The sequence below is a fragment of the Nanorana parkeri genome, unplaced genomic scaffold, assembly GCF_000935625.1.
Source record: "Nanorana parkeri isolate BGI_ZX_2015 unplaced genomic scaffold, ASM93562v1 scaffold12, whole genome shotgun sequence".
NCBI lineage: Eukaryota > Metazoa > Chordata > Amphibia > Anura > Dicroglossidae > Nanorana > Nanorana parkeri.
In genome coordinates, this window is record NW_017306280.1 from 908,343 (window position 1) to 928,072 (window position 19,730).

General features: G+C 40.7%; 1 protein-coding gene across 1 annotated transcript in view; it reads left to right on the top strand.

Annotated features, from left to right (window-relative positions):
• The window catches only part of SYNE2 (spectrin repeat containing nuclear envelope protein 2), a 272,106-nt gene that overhangs the window by 204,142 nt on the left and 48,234 nt on the right, over positions 1 to 19,730 (top strand). Inside the window, exons 88-96 of the mRNA XM_018556025.1 lie at positions 1,355 to 1,534; positions 5,204 to 5,338; positions 5,433 to 5,587; positions 8,821 to 8,968; positions 11,475 to 11,573; positions 12,780 to 13,007; positions 14,376 to 14,570; positions 15,629 to 15,754; positions 18,230 to 18,385. Of these exons, the coding sequence (XP_018411527.1) occupies positions 1,355 to 1,534; positions 5,204 to 5,338; positions 5,433 to 5,587; positions 8,821 to 8,968; positions 11,475 to 11,573; positions 12,780 to 13,007; positions 14,376 to 14,570; positions 15,629 to 15,754; positions 18,230 to 18,385 (1,422 nt within the window). The remainder of the gene's footprint in view (positions 1 to 1,354; positions 1,535 to 5,203; positions 5,339 to 5,432; positions 5,588 to 8,820; positions 8,969 to 11,474; positions 11,574 to 12,779; positions 13,008 to 14,375; positions 14,571 to 15,628; positions 15,755 to 18,229; positions 18,386 to 19,730) is intronic.

A 19,730-nucleotide genomic window follows, 5' to 3' on the forward strand; every position in this document is an offset into this window, starting at 1 on the left:
TAGTGTCCTCATTGGAAGACTTTCTTTCACTTTTAGTGATAACAGACTCCAAGACAAATAGAGAGGTGGAATCTCCCTAACAGGGATATGGCTGAACGGTTTTGTGTTTTGTTTTTAATCTATTTTAAATCAATATTCAACACATTTCAACGGTTACAGAATCCTCCCTTATTTAGGGCTAGCAAGTGCAAACAGTACATACTCATTGGAACAAATACATAACAAATAAATTCAAAAGATATCACAAACATAAAGATTTCCAGGATGGTATATGTTACTAAACAGCACAGCAATGACTTCAAAGTTGTCACAATATAGAACGATAATGACTACAATTATCATTAAGATATATGCAGTTTATTTTAGTTGTCATGTTTTTGCTTTGACAGTTTTACTGTTTTTGTACTTGTAAGCCTTAAAAGAAATACTGACAATGAGAATTCTTAACATAGACAAATGCAAACCTAGTCAGATCTCTTTCTCCCGCTTACACACTTTCTTTCGTTCTTTCTTTTCTTGTCTTTCTTTTTCTTCTCTCTCTTTCGCTCTCTCTCTCTTTCTTTCTCTCCCCCCTCTAACATGTTGGTTAGCTAAACCCAAAAACAAACATTTAAAGAACTCCAGGTAAAGAAATAAACTACCCCTGCACTTCAAGGCTTAAGTGCTCATTTTGTCTACGGGGCTCAAATAAAGCAGATATACTCACCTGATCCTTAGGATCAGGGAAATAATACAGCTTTATTTGAGCACACTAGGCAAAGCAGCCCTTGCAGCATGAGGGTAGCCAACTACAAAGGTAACTTTTTTTGTGTCCTTAGATGTGGTGGCCTCATTAGTCTTCTTTCTTCGGGCATTTTTCCCTCCTAGTGATTTTGTCAGTAACACACTTCCTGTTCTAGGGTGATTTAATTATAAAAATGTAGCTGAAGTTGGGCTTAAATATGCTTGTAGACATGAGATGAGTCACCTGGTTTTGATGAACGCATGTCTATGGTTCAGGCAGACATCCTCTGATTGACCATTCTTGGAAGCAACAGGCAAGCCAGGCTTTCATATTTAGTGCAGCTTGAGATAAAAGTGCCAGAAAATGGTCGGTTATGTCTTAATATCTAACCACCCTGCAAATGGAAGTGGTTGCCATTGGTCTGATGTGCCATTGATGGCAACACAGTCCATCTCTGTCTGTCATATCTCTAGTCTAGAACCACAAGCATTATCGGTATGAATATTCTTTGTTCGGATGCATATGCTTACTGAATTACTGTTGTCATTCTTCTTGTCTTCACATCTTAGTGTGTTTGGGTTATGTTGCTGTATATAAGACATGATGGACGTTTTTTTCCGGTGCTTATAGGTGTTGGAACAAAGCCTGCAGGCCCTCCGAGCTCACAACTTGCAGGTGTCGGAACTAGCAGACAAAGTGATTCGCCAAAATGCAGCAGCTGCCGATGTGGTCCACTCTGAGAGACAAAACACTTCGCACAGAATCGATCACTTGGAGAGAAGCGTTTTATCCAAGACAGCAGAGATGAAGGTATTTAAGAAGGAATCCTCCTTATGTATAAATGTGCTGCTGCATACGCATTGAGCTAGGTGTGCCACCGCTATACTGGTAGTATAAAGAATATGGGGCAAGGATCATTAAGCAACAGATGATTGGTTCATCATTCATGTGCCATAGTTAGAAAGCACATTTGCCACCTATGTGGTCACCACACATCTGGCCAGGTCCCACTTTTTTCTTATTGTGATGGGCAGCTTTAATTTTCAATAGTATAGGCAGTGAGGAAGTATTTTGTAGAACACCTGGGAAATCTGAGCATTGAGGTTTCCTAGAATGAGGAAGGACCTAATTTGAAGGCACCTGGGAGGAGTCTGGTATGTGCTTCCAGCACTGGATCAGGTTTGCTATAAACACCCAAATGCAAAATACATCTGTCATTGTCCTATTGCAGGAGTAGGCAACCTCCGCACTGTAATTCCTGTGAAACTCCAAGTCCCATTAAGTCACATTGCAAAACTCTGACAGCCACAGGCATGACTCCCAGAGGCAGAAGCATGATTGGATTTGTAGTTTCAGTACAGCTGAAGTGCCAAGGTTGCCTACCCCCCTCTTGATCTAAAAGGTATCACACGTATAGGGAATGGTTAAAACCCCTGACAGTTTTTTTTTCAGTGTCTTTGTCCCATTTGCAAGATTTTTCATTATGTCCTGCCCTGTAGACACAACAGGGACTAAGAGAAGATATCTCCAAAATAAGGGCAATCCTCTTGTAGACAGTTGTCACGGAACAAGTGTGGCAACTGGAAGTTTTTTCCTTTCTTCTTGCTCCAGTGACAACTAAAAAGATTGACTATCCCACCACTTTCTCCCGCTGACAATGGTCACAGGACAAATATAGAGAGTGACTCTCCCCAGCAGGAACACAGACAGCAATAAAAGTGCCTGTTGAAGGTACCCTGCGAGGTCTCAAAACGTTGATACTATATTTGATATGATTTTAACGTCAATAGAGGCATTTTCTAATGAAGATGCAATGGTGTGCTGGAGACTTAAAGCCCATCTCCACCTTTGCACAGGTATTTTTGAAAAACATATGCCAGCAATGTACACCGAGTGTACATGAAGCAGGCATATTCAGTTGCTGTATATGAACACAGTAATTTACTTTTTTGTTAAATGTCCTCTTCCTCTCCTTATGGCTCCTTTTGAAATGGCCGTCTCTGTGCTCTGCAAACAGTCTGTGTAAATGAACACTCTCTTTCTATGAGCTCTCCCCCTTACATTCATTAGTATTCATAGTGGGAACCTCCCCTTTGATGGTCTATTATGATCTGGAAAGGCAGAGCTAGTGTGCAGTGATCTTGTTACAGTGACTCGCAGGGAGGGAGGGAGCTGCTTTACAATCCAACCCTAGTGTCAGACTGAGTTTCCTGTGGAGAAATTTTTCATTTTGTAGGCCTACTAAAAAAAGTCCATAAAACTGAAAAAGCCAGAAATGTGAGTCATGGAAAAATGTGCACACACATACGTCATCACTGCACCTCTACATTACCACAATAAATGCTATTCACTTACAAAGGCGGAAATGGGCTTTAACTTCTGCTTGTGTTCATGCAGAGCCATCCGCAAGTTACTACAGCACCCGCTAAGAGAAGTAGGGGACATATCGGTCAGGTGTGCAGTGGGATATCTGCATGATAACAATAAAAATGCGATAACTTCGCTCCTTCATCTTAAACATTGGGCTTTACATACATTTTAACTTTCTGATGACTTATAAGTAGCATTTGAAAATGTGTAGGTGTAAACGTTCTACCACAATGCGCTCGGCTTTAAAATTGTAAAATGAGCAGTCTACCTGCAAGCAATATTCCATCATACAAAAGGAAATTTCTTTCCAAGCAAGCAAGAAAATGGTTTGCACAATTAAACTTCTGTTGAAGGGAAGATGTAGCAGAGTCACAAAGCAGCTGATGTTTAAGCTGAAATGTTGTTTTTTGTTTTTTTTAAAGGAAATAACCATAATTTGAGTTATTATTGCAGCGTTTACCTTAAGGGCTCATGCTCACGGGTGCTGTTTTCCTGCGTTTGACGTGCGATTGGAGTTCAAACCCCGGTCAGCAAAAATAATATTGTTTTTAAGTGAGCAGTACACATGGCCGTTCAGAGGCTGCATTTGACCTCCTCTGCATTGTGCTGCGTTTCTTTGGACTAAATATGTCCTGTTAAAGGAGTTCTAATGTCACAGCATATACGGGGGTAGCCAGACCTCGGCCCTCCAGCTGTTGTGGAACTATAAGTTTCATAATGCATTGCAGAGGCATAAATAGATTTGTAGTTGCACCACTACTGGAGGGCCAAAGTTTGGTTACCCTTGGCATATACTACCCTGTTATAATATCAGCATCATCATAGGAATACATACAATAGTTTTTGATAATGCAATCAAAGCTTTCTTGAAAAAAGTCCCTTTTATGTAGTGAGTACTGCCTTCTGTCTACCCATCACTTCCAACACCTTCCTGGATACCCAGTGTGCTTTGCATCTCTTTACAATCTGCATGATGTGATGCAATCTCCATTTCTCAAAACTACATATCCAATCATGCATTGCTGCCAGCAGGCAATTATATTGTTCAGAAGTTGAGTTGTAGCACATAGGGCAGGCTTAGTTATAGTGGTGACAAAAGCAAGTGCATTTACACAAGGCTGAATGAGATGGTGTAAGTGCATTGAGGAAGTACCTCCTATGGGCATCCTCAATAAGTAAGTTTACAAACTTCTAGATTCAATATTCAATTCAATATAGGAATAGATATGCTTTTGTTTAAAGCTTATTATGATAAGACTTCAGCTGCACAGGGAATGCATTGTTTTTCTAGAGAGTTGGCTGGCTCATAGACTTTCATTGTGAAAGGGAACACAACCACTTTCAGGTAGCAGAGAAAGCAGAGACTGCATGTGTGAGATAGCTCACCCTCCCCAACACACACACACCATTTTATACGAGAACAATTATATAAATAAACAAGGCATTTTACATGTTTTTGTATATTGCTAAGATTATTTGTATCAAACTCATCTTTTTTACATGTTTATTCAAAAAAGGAACATGCAATATATTGCCTTTTAATATGCGTGGGGATCTACCACATATCACTTCTTTAAAAGCTCAGTTTGGATTTATTCTGAATCCCATAACCAGATTTTTGCATTTGTTGTTAGAAAATTGTTTCACTAAACTTTTGGGACTCCCTAGGATCCCCTGTTATTTCTGGAGTCATACTTACCTGGATTAAAAGTGATATTTCAGTTGTGGGTTGGCACCATGAATATGAATCACCCATTGGCTTTGTATGTCTCTCTTTATACTGCTTTCTTTGTAATAGTTTGTGTCTCTAGCCCTCCCACTTGGTCATAATGATGGTTCTCTCTACCTCACCTAGACTACCCAATCATTTGTTTATTATTATGAACAATCCATAGTTGTCATGGCCATCAGTAATGGCCATCATAGTTGGGTGGAAATGAACGTCTGGTGGAGATATCTTGCAGCTGGTGTCCAGCAGCTATGTAGCATAGGATTCACTGATAAAACCAAGAACTGGTTACACACCAAGAAAACGTTTTACCAGTAGTAGTGTTCTTTATAACTCAATGTACTTCTTACATGATTTCCTCTCTAAATATGTTTTTCTAGTTAATCCAGAATGAGGTTGAGGTCTTCAAGAACGATCTAGAAAAGCTGCAGTTGTGCGTTAAGTCATCAGCTGATTTTGTCGGCCATGTTTGCTTGTCACAGACGGAGAAGGAAGAACGTTCTGAACTTATTAAGGTATAATTGAGAGATCCGGATGTAATTTGAAGTGTGTAGGTCATTCTTGATTTTCAACGTATAAAAATGGGTAACAAGCGTCATCTCTGTACAGAAGCATCTGCTGGAGCTCAGAGAACTGTCGGCTGACATTGAACGTTTGAACGAGGAAAGCTTCACCCTTCCTCTCGATGACCGCAGTTTAATGTCCCTGCAGAATTTGAACCGCAGCTGGGAGAAAACAGGAGAAATGGCGCTCGAAGATTGCAGGTCAGTGCCATATAACCCATTGTTGTTGGACAGAGTTAAAGTGGGCAAAATAAAAAATGATATATCCAATGTAGTTTGCCAATGACATGGGGTTAGATATTATGTGTTAGTACCATACCTTGTCTTGGTTATCCTCAGTGGTCCCAGAATCCTCCTTTTGCTGTGCGCCAACTTGCAGGTGATTAATGCTGGGCACCACCATGTTTCTTAGGACGTCAGTGGCGCCAAGCAGAAGATGTATTTTGAACTCCCTGAAGATGCTGCGTGATCTCACACATACACATGTGCAATTTTGACTTGGGAATGGAACTCCCGGTGGAGGTAGTGTCTGTGGCCATGATTGCAGTCACATGACCAGTGACCGCAGTTAAAAAAGAAAAAAGTCAGACAAAGCACTTCAGAGCAAGCAAAAGTAAACTGCTCCGAAATGTTTCTGGTTTTGCCTTAATGTGCAAGTATTCTACGAGTACCTCCAGATCTTCAGACATCAGCTTTGTCTCCAGGTTCTCAGATGTCCTCTTCGGACATGAGGTGGACACTCATGATTTCATTTCTGCGCATGCGCACAGGAGTTACATCCTCCCCAGAAGCCAGCCCATTCACGGCATGTTAGAGATGCTGTGAATGGCCTTAGTGTGTACACTGCATGGTGAACAGTATGTGCCATACAGTGTACTCAGAAAGTAAAACATTGCTGGGGGAGAGAGGAAGAATTTTATGGGCAGAAGAGACTTTTTTTCTGCTTTAAGTCAGAAGGAGCCAGTGAATCCTCATCTCCTAATCTTCTGGCTCCTTGAGAAGCAGCCATGGGTGGATTTGTTCACCATCTTTTTTTCATGTGATTTACTGTTTGAATGAGGATCCATGTGCTCCCGCACTGTGTACAGGCTGTCAGACCAGCTCTCGCAAGGTCACGCCTAAAGCTGCAGTAGAAAGGTTTGATGTCAATGAAGGGAGCAGGAGTTGTGACTAAGTCAGGGAATTGATAAATCTTGAAGTGGACAAATTCCCTACCTATATGTGTGCACATTTTAGGATAAAAAAAAGTTTTATTATAAAAACATGCTTTTAGCATTTTTTCCATTAGTTTTACAGTCTCTTTAAAAAACCACCTAACAGTACCCTGTCCACATGGTGACGTTGTTGTGCAATTTCACTGCAGAACTAACAGAATTGTCACTCAGTAACAGGAAGTGGAGAAGTAACTGAGAAAAGGGTAATAAAATGATGTTACCAGGAAGTTGGCGCTAAAAAAACCCAACACCTTTGTATTCGTATTTCCTCTTTATTGCTTGCTGATTGGTTTTCACTTGTATCCTGGAATAGCTCTTTGAACACGAAGGTCCTTTTCCTTGAGGCTTAGACAGTATGATTTGTTTTTTATGGCTCACTCTTCCCTATCTTGTGAAAATGGGGGTTCCTGAAACAACTTTTGCTGTATGAGTCACCATAATTGCCCAGACTACTTCAGCATTGCTTGAATGTTTATATCAATGTTTTAATTCCCCTAAATGACCCACACTGCAAAATAACAATCTGGAATATGTGATTCACAACCCACTAAAACGTTGTGATTATAGGAAACGTATCCCTTGGTACAAGCTCTGCTGCGAGGACCGGTTTTGCTTTGCGTTAGTCAATTACAAAGCAGATTTTCATGTCAATTGTCCGGTCTTTAGTGTTTATGGAATTCGGAATCATGTTTTGCACACGCCTACGCTTATTTGATAAAAACAGTACTAGTCTGCAGTACCCATTGTACCAATCTTTTTCAAATATTTTATTTTTATTAAATATTTTTATTTTTTAGTTTACTTTTAGGGGCTTCAGGGAAATATTAGGGGTCTAAACAGACCCCTGATATTTCCCCTTTTAAAATAGAAAGAGAGATTGAGAACACAGAGTCCTCAATCTCTTTTTCTGCAGCTCCTGCTATAAAGGAACAGGAATTCTCTATACTGAGTGTTCCTGGTCATTCATAACTTGTGGACATAGTGTGTTTACTATATCCACAATCATGAATGAACAGGAAGTGATGTAGATCACTTCCCGTTCATTCATAATTGAGGACACATTAAACATTCTCCATCCTCTATTATTTACAAACACTCAGTGATCACTGACTGCTTGTACCGCTCTCCATCCTGACTCGCTGTCACAGGAGGCTGAGCGAGCAAGGCGGAGATCTCGATCCGACAGCTGACTCCTCCCCCGCACCACCGGCCAGCCATTGAGAGCTGTCTCCGCCCACACACTGCCACTCTCCTGATCTGTCACTCGAGGCTGAGCGGTGCGGAAAGGAGAGACGCCGGCTGCTCACAGTGCTCTCCTACCGCACCACTGGCCTCCTGTGACAGTTTCTCTCCTCCCCACTGGGACACAGAGCAGTGCCCAGCGGGGAGGAGAGAAAGCACTGATGCACCGCTATTTTGGCCAAAAAATTGCACTTTCGGCATTTTCCCAAAAGTGCCATTTTCGGCCGATATGTTTTACGTTTTATATTAACTAATTTTAACATACATGCCCCCTTTGGCCTTGGTTTCCATATTATTTTACAAACTGTGGCCAATAGGGGCATTTTTGGTTCACATTAAAATGTGTTAATATGAAATTGTGATGGTGCTATATTCATATACTGTATATACTTTTTATATGATGGTTTTATATCGTTATTAAATATTACTATACAATAGAGTATACATTTTTAGATATAAGAACTTTTGGCACCTAACAAACCTCATTTGTTTAATTTGTTGCTAATTTTGGTCTGAAGTTTAAAAAAAATACCCTAACTCAACTTTCCCATTCATCTCTATGGAGATGGTAGATACTCCTGCGCACTGTAGCTCAAGCTATGGGAGAAATATCGATTATAAATGACAGCAGAGAGTTGGGCAGTGTAAAGTAGGGGTAGAGTCGTGCTTTAAGGTGTTGTTTCTTCCTTTGCAGTTCAGCCGAATTAAAGGGAACCTGTCACAGCCCCCTAGCCTTACTAACAATACAAAGTCATCATCTTTTCCTTGTGCCACGGAGCTGCTCGGTTAGTAAGGTTCAGGGCTGTGACTGGTTCCCTCAAAGCTCAGCCTGGCTTTATTGAAGATGAGAAGGAACTGACCCTTGTGATAACTGCAAGTGCCATTCATCATAGATGCATTTTGTGGGGTTTTTTTCTGCTTTTTAGCTTTAATCTAAACTGTGAATAGTCTGTTGACAGTAACAATGTATTCATCCAGGGAACATCGGGTGCGTGAACTGGACAGAAATACATTCATTCAGAATTATGAAACCTGGATGCAGTGTGTAGAGAAGATGGAGAACAATCTGACCGTGGGAATTGCAGGAACATTTGAAGCGCTGAAGATACAACAGGCGATGTATGAGGTATGAGCTTCCCAATGCCGATGCGGTAGACTAATGACGGAACTATTCCATGGAAGACCATGCACATGTTACAGGGATTTAGCCCCTTATTTACTTAGTACCACCTTAGCTAACAGTACATTTATGGATGAAGGTGCTGCCATGTGCTGATTTGTATCAGATCTACATCAATCAGCCATAACATTGATTATCTCATTACAATGGCACCTGGAAGTGGGTGGGATATATTAGGCAGCAAGTGAACATTTTGCCCCCAAAGTTGACGTGTTGAAAGCGAAACAATAGGAAAACATAAGGATTTGAGCAACTCTGAAGAGGGCCAAATTGTGATGGCTAGATGACTGGACCAGAGCAACTTCAAAACTGCAGCTCTTGTGGGATGTTCCTAGTCTGCAGTGGTCAGGAGCTACCAAAAGTGGTCAGGGGAAGGAAAACCAGTGAACCGGCAGCAGAGTCATGAACAGCCAAGGTGGTTCACGTGGGGAGCGAAGGCTGGCCAGTGTAGTCTGATCCAAAAGAAAAGCTACTGTAGCTCAAATTGCTAAAAAAAATGAATGTTTTTTTCAATAGAAAGATGACTGAACACACAGTGCATCGCACTATCTTGCATATGGGGCTGCGTAGCCTCCGAATTTTCCAGGTCTCAATCCAATTGAGCATCTGTGGCATGTGCTGGAAAACAAGTCCAATCCATGGAGGCCCCACCTTGCAGCTTAAGGGACTTAAAGCATCTGCTACTAATAGTTTGGTGCCAAATACCACACCATACCTTCAGAGGTCTAGTGGAGTCTGTCTCGATGGGCCAGGGCTGTTTTGGTGGCAAAAGGGGACCTACATAATATTAGGTGAGTGGTCAGAATGTTATGGCTGATTGGTGTATATTCATACAGTAGGCGCCAGACTGCACCAGGACCAAATCCTCAGTACAAGGATTGGGGATATTTGTGATAAGGAAAAGCTTGTCCATTCCTGCATGGGGTTCTGGCCATTTCCCCAACATGAGATCCCTCTGCTGTAAATATAAATGGTAATAAGTGCATTATCAACATTTTGTTATTACTACCTGTCTAATACCATGTGACGTGGAGACTTGTGTAATGCCAATTTCTGGTGTTGATAAAAATGAACTAAGAAGCAGAGTTAAGATGGGTCTTTTACATGGCCACTGCTGGGATAAATATATAAGCTCCTTTGGCTGACATTCTGGAAATGCTAGTTCAGGGGTATGCAACCTCAACGCTCTAGCTGTGGTGAAACTGCAAATTCCATCATGACTCTGGCTCTGGGAGCCATGCCTATGGCTGTCCTACATTCGTCATGGGACTCATTGTTCTGCAACCACTGGAGTGCAAAGGTTCCTACCCCTGTGCTAGATGCTCGGCTGTGTTGGCACTTTCTGATGAGTATTCATCAAATAAAGTCCTAATCTTCATGCTTCTGGGTCAGTGATTCAGGCAAACTAGTGAAGCCACAAGATCAGCATGACAGCCGGGCACATAGCTTTTCAGAAGATAAGGTCAGTGGTCGAAGCTTCCGTATTTATTCTTTTTAAAGAATAGTCATTTCTTTTTATAGTCTACTCATTTCTTTTTAAAGCTGAACTCCAGGAAAAATGCTAAACACACAAATGATATGCATGCTGTATATATATAGCGGCTCTTTTATAAATGCAAAATTTGGAATTGCTGTCAATCAAGTAATCAGATTCATACAGTTCTGCCACAAAGCACAATCTTGCCTGGCAGTAGAGGGGGATCTGATTCTTTTTCTGCCACAGTTTCACTTTCACTTACAGGTCTTTTCCCACCATCTACTCTGTGAATGGACATTGAAAGGAGAAGGAGCACACTGATGTGCTCATCTCTCTGTCACTCTTCTCTCTCCTTCTAACAGCATGCTCCATGCACTGCAATTCACCTGATTCATTTCTTGTGCTGCTTCTCCCTCCTCCTCTCTCAGACCTGCTGTACAGGGGACTAGAGGCTCATACCAAGTCAAGTGAAGGTACTTACACTCAAATGAAAGTAATTACAATGCAAGTACATTGATGCATTCATGACTATAGAGCTGGCTTGGCTTTTATGCCTGCCTGGAGTTCAGCTTTAAATTGTCTTAAAGGGGCAGCAAATTAGCAAAAGGGGCCTCTGCTTCAGATCAGAAACACTTTATTTTTGGTTCAGCTCTGTTTATGTAAAACAGATGTTTGCTGACTAAGATTTCTTCCCAATACTGAAACATTGTTTGGATGAGATTTAATTGTCTTACGTCTCTCTCCTCCTGTCATACGGGAGCTTGTCTTTCACTCTTCTCCATTTTCATAAATCGTAACCTGTCCAACATCATCTGAAGAATTGTGTGTCCAAGATTAGCTCAGTTTTATGTTTATTATGTCAAACTCCGTCTACACTTCTGTTTTATAGTTCTTTGCAAAAATAGATGATAAAAGTTTATGTTGGGATTATGAATATTTCGAGGGATGCCATAAATGATTTATCTTGCTTTGCAGAAAATGCAAGCTGAAATAGCCATAAATGAACAAATTTTACCTTCCTTTGTGAACAAAGCTTTGAGTGTCTTGGAATCGGAGGAAGAACAAAACAGGTCAGTGGATTTATTTGTTAAAGAGCAGTATATGAAATTAACCCATACTCTGCCAAAACTGTTCTTAAGAGTGATATTGTAATGAATATGAAGTCGGTTTACCTTACCATGCTGGTCTTATGATTTGGCTTCTTGGTAGCATCACAGGAGTGCAGATTGATAAAACAGGAGGCAGGTCAGACCTTTGATAGAGAGGTTTGAAGGTGCATGAACAGCCACTGAGGAGGGAGCTAAGAGAACAGAATGGAGCTGAAATAAGAATAGATAATTGTGCAGGTAACGAGGGCAATGTCATTAGTTTGATAATGTATCCTCTGCATTTGCTAGTCCCTTTGGTACAGATGTTGTTTAAAAGTGATGTGTTCCCACTGTGGATCTAACTGTGTCTTGCCTTAACTGATAAGCGTTTGGGGGCCCTTTTCAGTACTTTGTTCACCCTTGCGGATCCTACTCTGCACCCTATTCTGAGCATGATTTTACTTTCTCAAACCATTTCTGTTTGAACACATCAGAAGTAATAATCTCGCTACTCTCACCGACAAAGTTACTTCCCTTGTTGCTGTCACTTCTGCGGGCCAAGTGTCTGAACTGGTAGTCTTATCTAGCAAAGAAATTGCACCCCTCAGCTAGACTAATTTTGGATATCATCCCAAAGATTTAAAACTATTTGTGTCCCTTAATGGATGAGAAATAAAATAGTTTTTCTTTTCTGTTCATTGAAGGAAACAGCCGAGTCTTAATTTAACAGAAGGGTTATATTGCCACCTGCAGCAGTAGGACGCTAGTCATAAAACTGGAAAGCACAGCCCTTGTTAGAGGCAGCTAATTTTTTTTGCCTAGCGTTGAGGAGGAAGGACCTAGCTCCTTGCTGGGGATAATTTTTTTTCTTGTTTTATTTCGGTTTCCCACCCCTCGGTTCTCACTGCTTTGGGATGTCCCTTTTGTTAAATGAAGATTCGGCTGTGTCCTTCAAATTTTTTGTACTCGCGGTAAATCTTTTTACAAAACTAAGGCATGCTGGTAGTAGATGGAATAGTGTTTTTGTTTGCTAGTGTCCAATCCTCCGGTATGCAGCAGTATAACTCCAAGGCACCATCCATGTACAACATTAGGACATTCTCTGTAGGCTGGCAGGTCTATCCATAATATTCATATCTCCACAGCTGTGTAATGTAATGTGTCAACTGCATCTTATTTCTGCAGAGGGGAGGTCATTTTAAAGCTGACATCCTTGAAGGAGAAGTGGCAGAGTGTAATAGGCCTGGTGCAGCAGAGGAACCGGGAGATCACCGTTCTTTTGAAACAGTGGTGGCAGTTCAGGGCTGCTAAGCAAAGACTTGGAAAGAACTTGAGTGGGGTGCAGGCTGCTCTTTCTAGTGTCAGTCCACAGAAATGCCACAGCCTAATTAATGCTGAAAAACTTCTTTACGATTTTAAGGTGAGTGTGTACCGGGAATGTTATTATGTAGTAATGTTTTTACAAAAATTTTATTTATAAATTCTTGTGCCAATTTATATGGCCATTTTCTTATTTATTAATAAATTAAATGAATTGCTTGTTAAAGCAAAGCTATAGTCTTTTCAAAGATTATTTAAATACCTCACCCCCTTGGAAGATGTCAAGTACTATTGTCATGGAACATTGAATCATAAATTATTATTTTTTTGGGGGGGGGGTGTTATATACTGTACATTGGTCATTAGAAGTAGATTCTTTTATGTCAAATATAAACATATCACAATGAAAAACCCAGAATAACTGACTGCATAAGCATACATTCTCCCTATAATATGACACAGTTAAATCATCACTGGAGCAGGAAATTATTTGCCAAAATCACAAAGTTAGTCAATTAGTTATTCCTTATATCAGCCATTAAAAAAGGCCTTTAAAGAGTCCCTGTCGCCAGACCATTCATTTTACCAACAATCTTCCCATAAGATTATACAGTATGTGCATTTAACATGGTGATTGCATGTTATTTACATGTAAAAGCCTCCCTTGTGTGGCCATGCAAAAGCCCGAGGCTTCTGCTGGGCTCCTCTATCTTGGATGTGATTTCAGCAGCCACAGCAGACTCAAAACTGTCACTCAAGTAGCTAGGCACTCCCAGAAGAGAAAGTAGCTATGATTTGCAAAGAGGTTGAGGGCTGTGCTAGGGAATTGACTCTTCCTGGATTGGTCAAATTTTCTAGCAAGTTGAAAGGCAGATTGCAAGTGAAACAAAATAATTTATGGAAAGGAAAAACACTGCAAGTAAGAAATAATGTATATATATATATATATATATACATGCATACATACATACATACATACATACATGTGTGTGTGTATATATATTAGAAATGGAATCATAATAAATATATATATTATTGCCTTTACCTTCCTATGTACTCTGCTGCACTAAAGTACAAAGCAGTGTTATCAGCACTGCCCAGTTCACTTAGTAAACTACAGATTACCTCTCCTTTATGTTGTGGAAATGAAGAGGGGGTGTTCTGTAGTCCCAGCACACATTCTATCCTATATTGACAATGCTGCTCCTCCATAGATATAGTACAGTGAGTGAGCATCAGCCTAGGAATTGTTAATGGCTGGGTCACCAGGAGAAAATAAAGGAAAGTCTGAAAAAAAAGATAATGAATGCAACCACCACAATGGGAATGGGAAGCTGCATTTTTGTTTTTAGAATTAAATCCACTTTAAATAATACTAAAGTTACTTGGTATGTATCTGAAACGCTCACTAAACTTTTCCTTCAAAGTGTTGCCTATACTGAATCTCATTTTATACTTTACTGAACAGGAGAAGGAACGTCATCTCGAGAGGCTGCAGCCCATTTACAACACAATGGTAGAAAATGGTAAAGATTTGCTAGCTGTAGCTGAGCCAGAGACCAAGGAAGCCCTGCAGTGTGATATGACTCAACTTCAAGACTTGTGGCAGAACACAACGCTGCAGTTACAGGCTGTGCTCACCCACTTTAGAGACACGGCTCTGGTAAGTGGCAATTCTGATCTCATTAATGAGACCTGGATGAGCATGTCAAGACATCCTATTATTTATAACACACATTTCATTTTCTCAGTTTTGTCTCACATAATCTTTTTGAAGTTGAATTTGTTGAGTAGAACGTTATTAGTTCTACTTGAGTGTTCAGGTAGGTGAGGGTTAAATGTTCGGGACATGTTATAGTTGAATTTTCTTTTCATTTTAGGATAGCGGCAGAAATCAGCAGTGGCAGTCTCCCAAGTTTCACTAAGCAGGTTTGCTTTGAAGAAGGCCTACCTGGATAGACATCTTGCAGCTGCCATTGCTGACTTCCTTAAAAGGTCTAGGATCCAGGGCTGTCATCCTGTGGGTGGGAGGCACTGGATTCAGGCTTGCTTCCATTTTTCTTTTTAGGTGTGAAGAGAAGTCCACAATGTAGAATACAATGACTCTGGTTAGGCAGCCTCCTTATACAAGCAGGAAAATATAGGGAAAACAAAAGAGTTTGGAATTCTGAGAGTATCTGTTTCATCATAGATAGGTGGCAACATTTTAGATGCTACAACATTTCCCCTTCATCAGGGCTTCAAGTCCTGGGATAAAAAGAGTGGTGGACTTGCATTGGTTTATAGAGGCAGAATCATTGATGCAGATTTAATCCTATTGAAGCACGCTTACAGTATGGGCGTTAAGACTTTACTGGTTCCATGCTTGTTCCAGCTAAAACATGGTGGCCACATAAAGCCCCTATTGTTTTTAATTCTGGAGCCCCAGTAAAGAATATTATTTTTTTCCTCATTATTGTGTTTGGGTTATGATATGCCGTCATTTTGGATGCAGACCAGGTTTCGTGGCATTCTTTTTATTAAGGAAGTAAATGTTTTTATTTATAGCACACCTCACTACTACACCTTCCTTCCAATCATATAAGATTCAATTCCATTTTACTGTGCTTTATGTCATCAGAATATCTATTGTCTTTGCCGGAAGCTTCCTTGCTTTCCGTTATGATCTGACATACCCTTTAATTTTAATATTTATTTGTTTGTTTTTTGTTGTTTTTTTAGAAGAGAAAGCATTTTGAAAGGAAAGTGGAGGAAAGAAGGAAATCTCTTCATGGCCTAAAAGCGAGAGTAGATGAACCACTACCGACAATCCACGAGGATCTGCAAAGATTTAGGCTAACCCTTAAGGTATGTCACCTTTGTGCCTTGCATTAGAGGTATCCTATCCCACTCCAAACTGACATGTCCCAATGTATAGCTTTACTGGGTGCTGAAATGGCTAAAGGATGGCGCCATAAACGTAATGTTACGGAACAGCATGCAGTTCCTTCATCAGGCAAAACAGTGGACTGCATGTGGTTCCGTAAGGTTGCATTAGCTTGTGAATGTCAATAAAAGATAGATCGATAAAGTGGACCTTGGTGTAATGGTGACCTTATTACCCTTGTGTCCTGAATGCTCTGGGGGTAGCACAAAGGAAAATTGTTTAGATACAAACAGCCCACCCTTCTGCTGTTCATCTATTAAATTCCATCAGGCTTTATTGCAAGTACTGCAAACTCTTAAAGCCAGACTATGGCACATCGCTCACTGTCAGACTTTCTCCTACTCCTTCAATGCTTTTCTCCCCAGCAGGGTCTCAGTTATGAAGCCTCTATTGCCAACTTTATGCCTAAGCCCCCATTAGGGAGAAACCATCAGAGGAGAGGGTCTGGCAGTGAGCGATGTGGAACAGTGTGGGTTTGCACTACTTGCATTAAAGCTTGTTGAATGTTAAGAATATTTATTTAGCTTTGCATACATGATTACCTATTAGCCTGAGTCTGCTGAGACAGCCAGGGGAGAGAGCAAGGAGAGAAAACGAGGAATGACAGCCAGGAAAGAGAGAGAGAGGAGAGACAGCCAGGAGAGAGAGCAAGGAGAGACAGCCAAGAAAGTGAGGAGAGACAGCCAGGAGAGAGAGAGCAAGGGAAGTTTTTTTTTCGTTGGTAGATCTCATGTAGCTCGTCATTTGAAAGTAGATCCTAACACAAAATTGTGGGCACCCCTGCTATAGAGTTAACTATAAACTGTTTCAACAGTTATGTGACATATTTAAACACTCCTTGCACCAATCACATAGGGGTTCATTTATAAAAAGTTCCGCCGAGCTTTGCCGTTTAGATGGCGCCCTTAGATGGCGCTGACGAGTGTAGGAAATTCCTATACTTGCCAATGCAATCTAGGGGTGTTAGTGCCATGGGAATGGCATCTGCCTGCCACATGGCTGGGCAGGACTTTTATAAATGAACCTCTTAAGGTGCCCATACACCTATCAATTATCATCCACGAATGGTCTTTCGAACAATTGATGGGAACCCAATGTTTTTTGTTTTTTTTTACTGAACTCCTGGCCGAATTACCTCGATCAGTCAGACTGGAAAAAAATATTTTTACGAATCGTAAGAAAATCAAAGAATTAGTGGTGTTTTCGTATGAAAAGAAATTGCAACATGTACACTGCACATGCGCAAATGACAATCTGTTCTGTAGATCAACGAAATTCGGGGGGTTAGTATTGCTAACGAACGATTATCAAAATCGCCATTGGTCTGTGCATGATGGGCTATTTTAGCTAAACGAAAGAGGTTTCTTGGCAGCAGCGAAAATTCCCGAATGAAAATCGCAGAGTGTATGGCCAGCTATAGTGTGTTGTACATTGTGCTGCCAATCCGAGGTTTAGGAACAGTTAAAAACATTTCAGCTAATTGTCCAGTTTGTATGTGGCCATGGCACAGAGTACTGCTGCATCCAGATGTGGCACTTGGCCACATTTGAACACAGCACGCCTTTCACTCCTCAGAATAAACCCTTATGTAGTATGTTACACTGTGAATTGAGCCAGATTATAGTGATCTAAAGAGCTCATTATTATTATTTTTATAAATTGATGGCGGGGATTGGCTATGTGATTAGTTCTTTAATGTTGATTAGGAATAACAAACTAAGAAAATCGGATTCTGCTTTTATATAACTTGGTATTTGTTATTTTTCCATTGTGAGTTTGTAAATTTAGCTCCCTGTTTTTAAAACTATATTTTACGTGCATACAGAAGTCTCAGCTACATAACAATAGCAGCAGATGCTTAATGGGATCACAGTAACACTTCCTCAACTTTTGAAAACAAAATTTACCATTTTTAACATTCAGTTTTGTTCCTGTTTTGTTTGCAAACTTGATAAAATTACAAATATAAAATAAAATGCAATCATATTTAAACTTAAATGCGCTGCTTTTTCACCTATATTTGTAAATGTATCAAGTTTGCAAACAAAACAGAAGCAAAACATTAACAATGTTGATGTTTGTTGTCAGATCTTGAGGCGGTATTGCTGTGATCCTTTAAGTATCTGTTGCTATTGTTGTGTACCTGAAACTTCTGTATTAACGCCTTCAGTGCCGGGGGAAGTCAGCAGCCTGTTGCATTTGGCCTTGGTTGTGGATCAGATGGCAAGTACAAGCAACTGGCGAAGGCAGCACATTGTCCCACAGCGATTGTGCTTGGATAAACACCCAGCCCCCTTCCTATCTCCCCCTCCCCCACTGACCAATCACAAGATTAAACAGGTTTTGCAAATAGCCAGAGCTGAGCTGTGTGGATTGTCTCTTGTGTTTCCATGCAGGAGCTGGAGGAAGCCCTGGATGAGTGGGGGGACAGTTTGAAAGAGCTGGATAACATGAAGGCGGAATTATCGCAGTATATCATAGCAGAGGATGGCGTGGTGCTCAAGAAGCAAGTCGAAGCTTTGCACAGGCAGTGGGAAGAGCTGTGCCTCAGGGTAAGTGCCAAACTTTGTGTTACTTCAGGCCCAATTGTTGTGCTGCACGTGAAAACTATTGTATTGGGGCTGATCTGTGAAAACGACGGGGGATTTCCTGCATCATCTGATTGATGGAGCATCATTGACCGCGCTTTGCTTGGGGTTTTGTTGCGTTGATGTGTGTAACATTTGTGTTGTGATTTAAGCAATGGTCAGACTTTTTATTTTCTTGTGCCGGATGTTTTGCAACAATATTGTTATTTGTTTGTATCAATAATGGTCTTTGTTATACTGTGTATTTATAAACTAGAAGTATTGTAGCAATCAAAGTTTATTTACTTTTAAAATACAATCTGCACACTGATACACAATGGGGGGAATTTATCAAATCAATTGCGACAGTTTTAGCCTCAACATTTTAATTTTTTTAATTTGCAAATTTGTGTAGCTGCTCTTTTTAAGATGTGCGTCCATTTTGACCAGAGCTTGCGCTATTTTCCCAATCACGCGTGTTTTGCGAAAGTTCGCAACTGTTTACATCTGCACTTGTCCTGTGGCTGTCTGAAACTGGAGCATCACCTAATGAAACAATCGCAACTTAAGAAGTCCCCGTGACCACTTCTTCAAGAAGCGACAGTTACGCTTTTTACCTGGAGTTGCGAGTCTTCTTTCCTGAAGTCTATTGAATCTCACTTATGAACAACATTACACTAGCAACATAAATCTGACGCAAATATATCCCATGCCACCATATGCCAGTTCCAACACTCGCAATTCCTATGATAAATATCCCCCAATGAGTACTGGATTCCGTAGCTGCAACGCTTAGTTTTAAACCGATTTTTCTAGTGCGGTCAGAGTTCACGAACTGACATCATGTGATACCCATTCAGATTACAAGGATGTGTCAAGGTATTCCCATTGTGCGGTGGTTATTGTATTGGGTGTAGCATCTTATCAGTACACAAGTATTGTGTATTAATGCGTTATGCATCTGTGCATAACGCATTAATACACAATACAGTGTGCGTTGCATCACAGTGCTGTTCATTTAGAATGGGACTGCAGCACACTTGTACAGAAGTTGGACACGCACCTGCAGTACAGCGAGCAGCAGGCGTTGCAGTGAGCTGCAATGCCATAAATAGTGCAGGTCTGTTTTTGCATGCGTTAAAATGCGTTGCCGGCTCATTTCAAATTAATGGGCTGACTTAATGTATGAAAGCGTGTGCGTTACAGAATGCTCAAGTGTCATGGGGCTCTAAATCTTTTGACGTGCCATAGAGCAATCCCAGGCACTTTCAGTGTATTACTATATGACGAGTTTAATACATATGTTACATCCTGTAGCCCATGCCTCCAT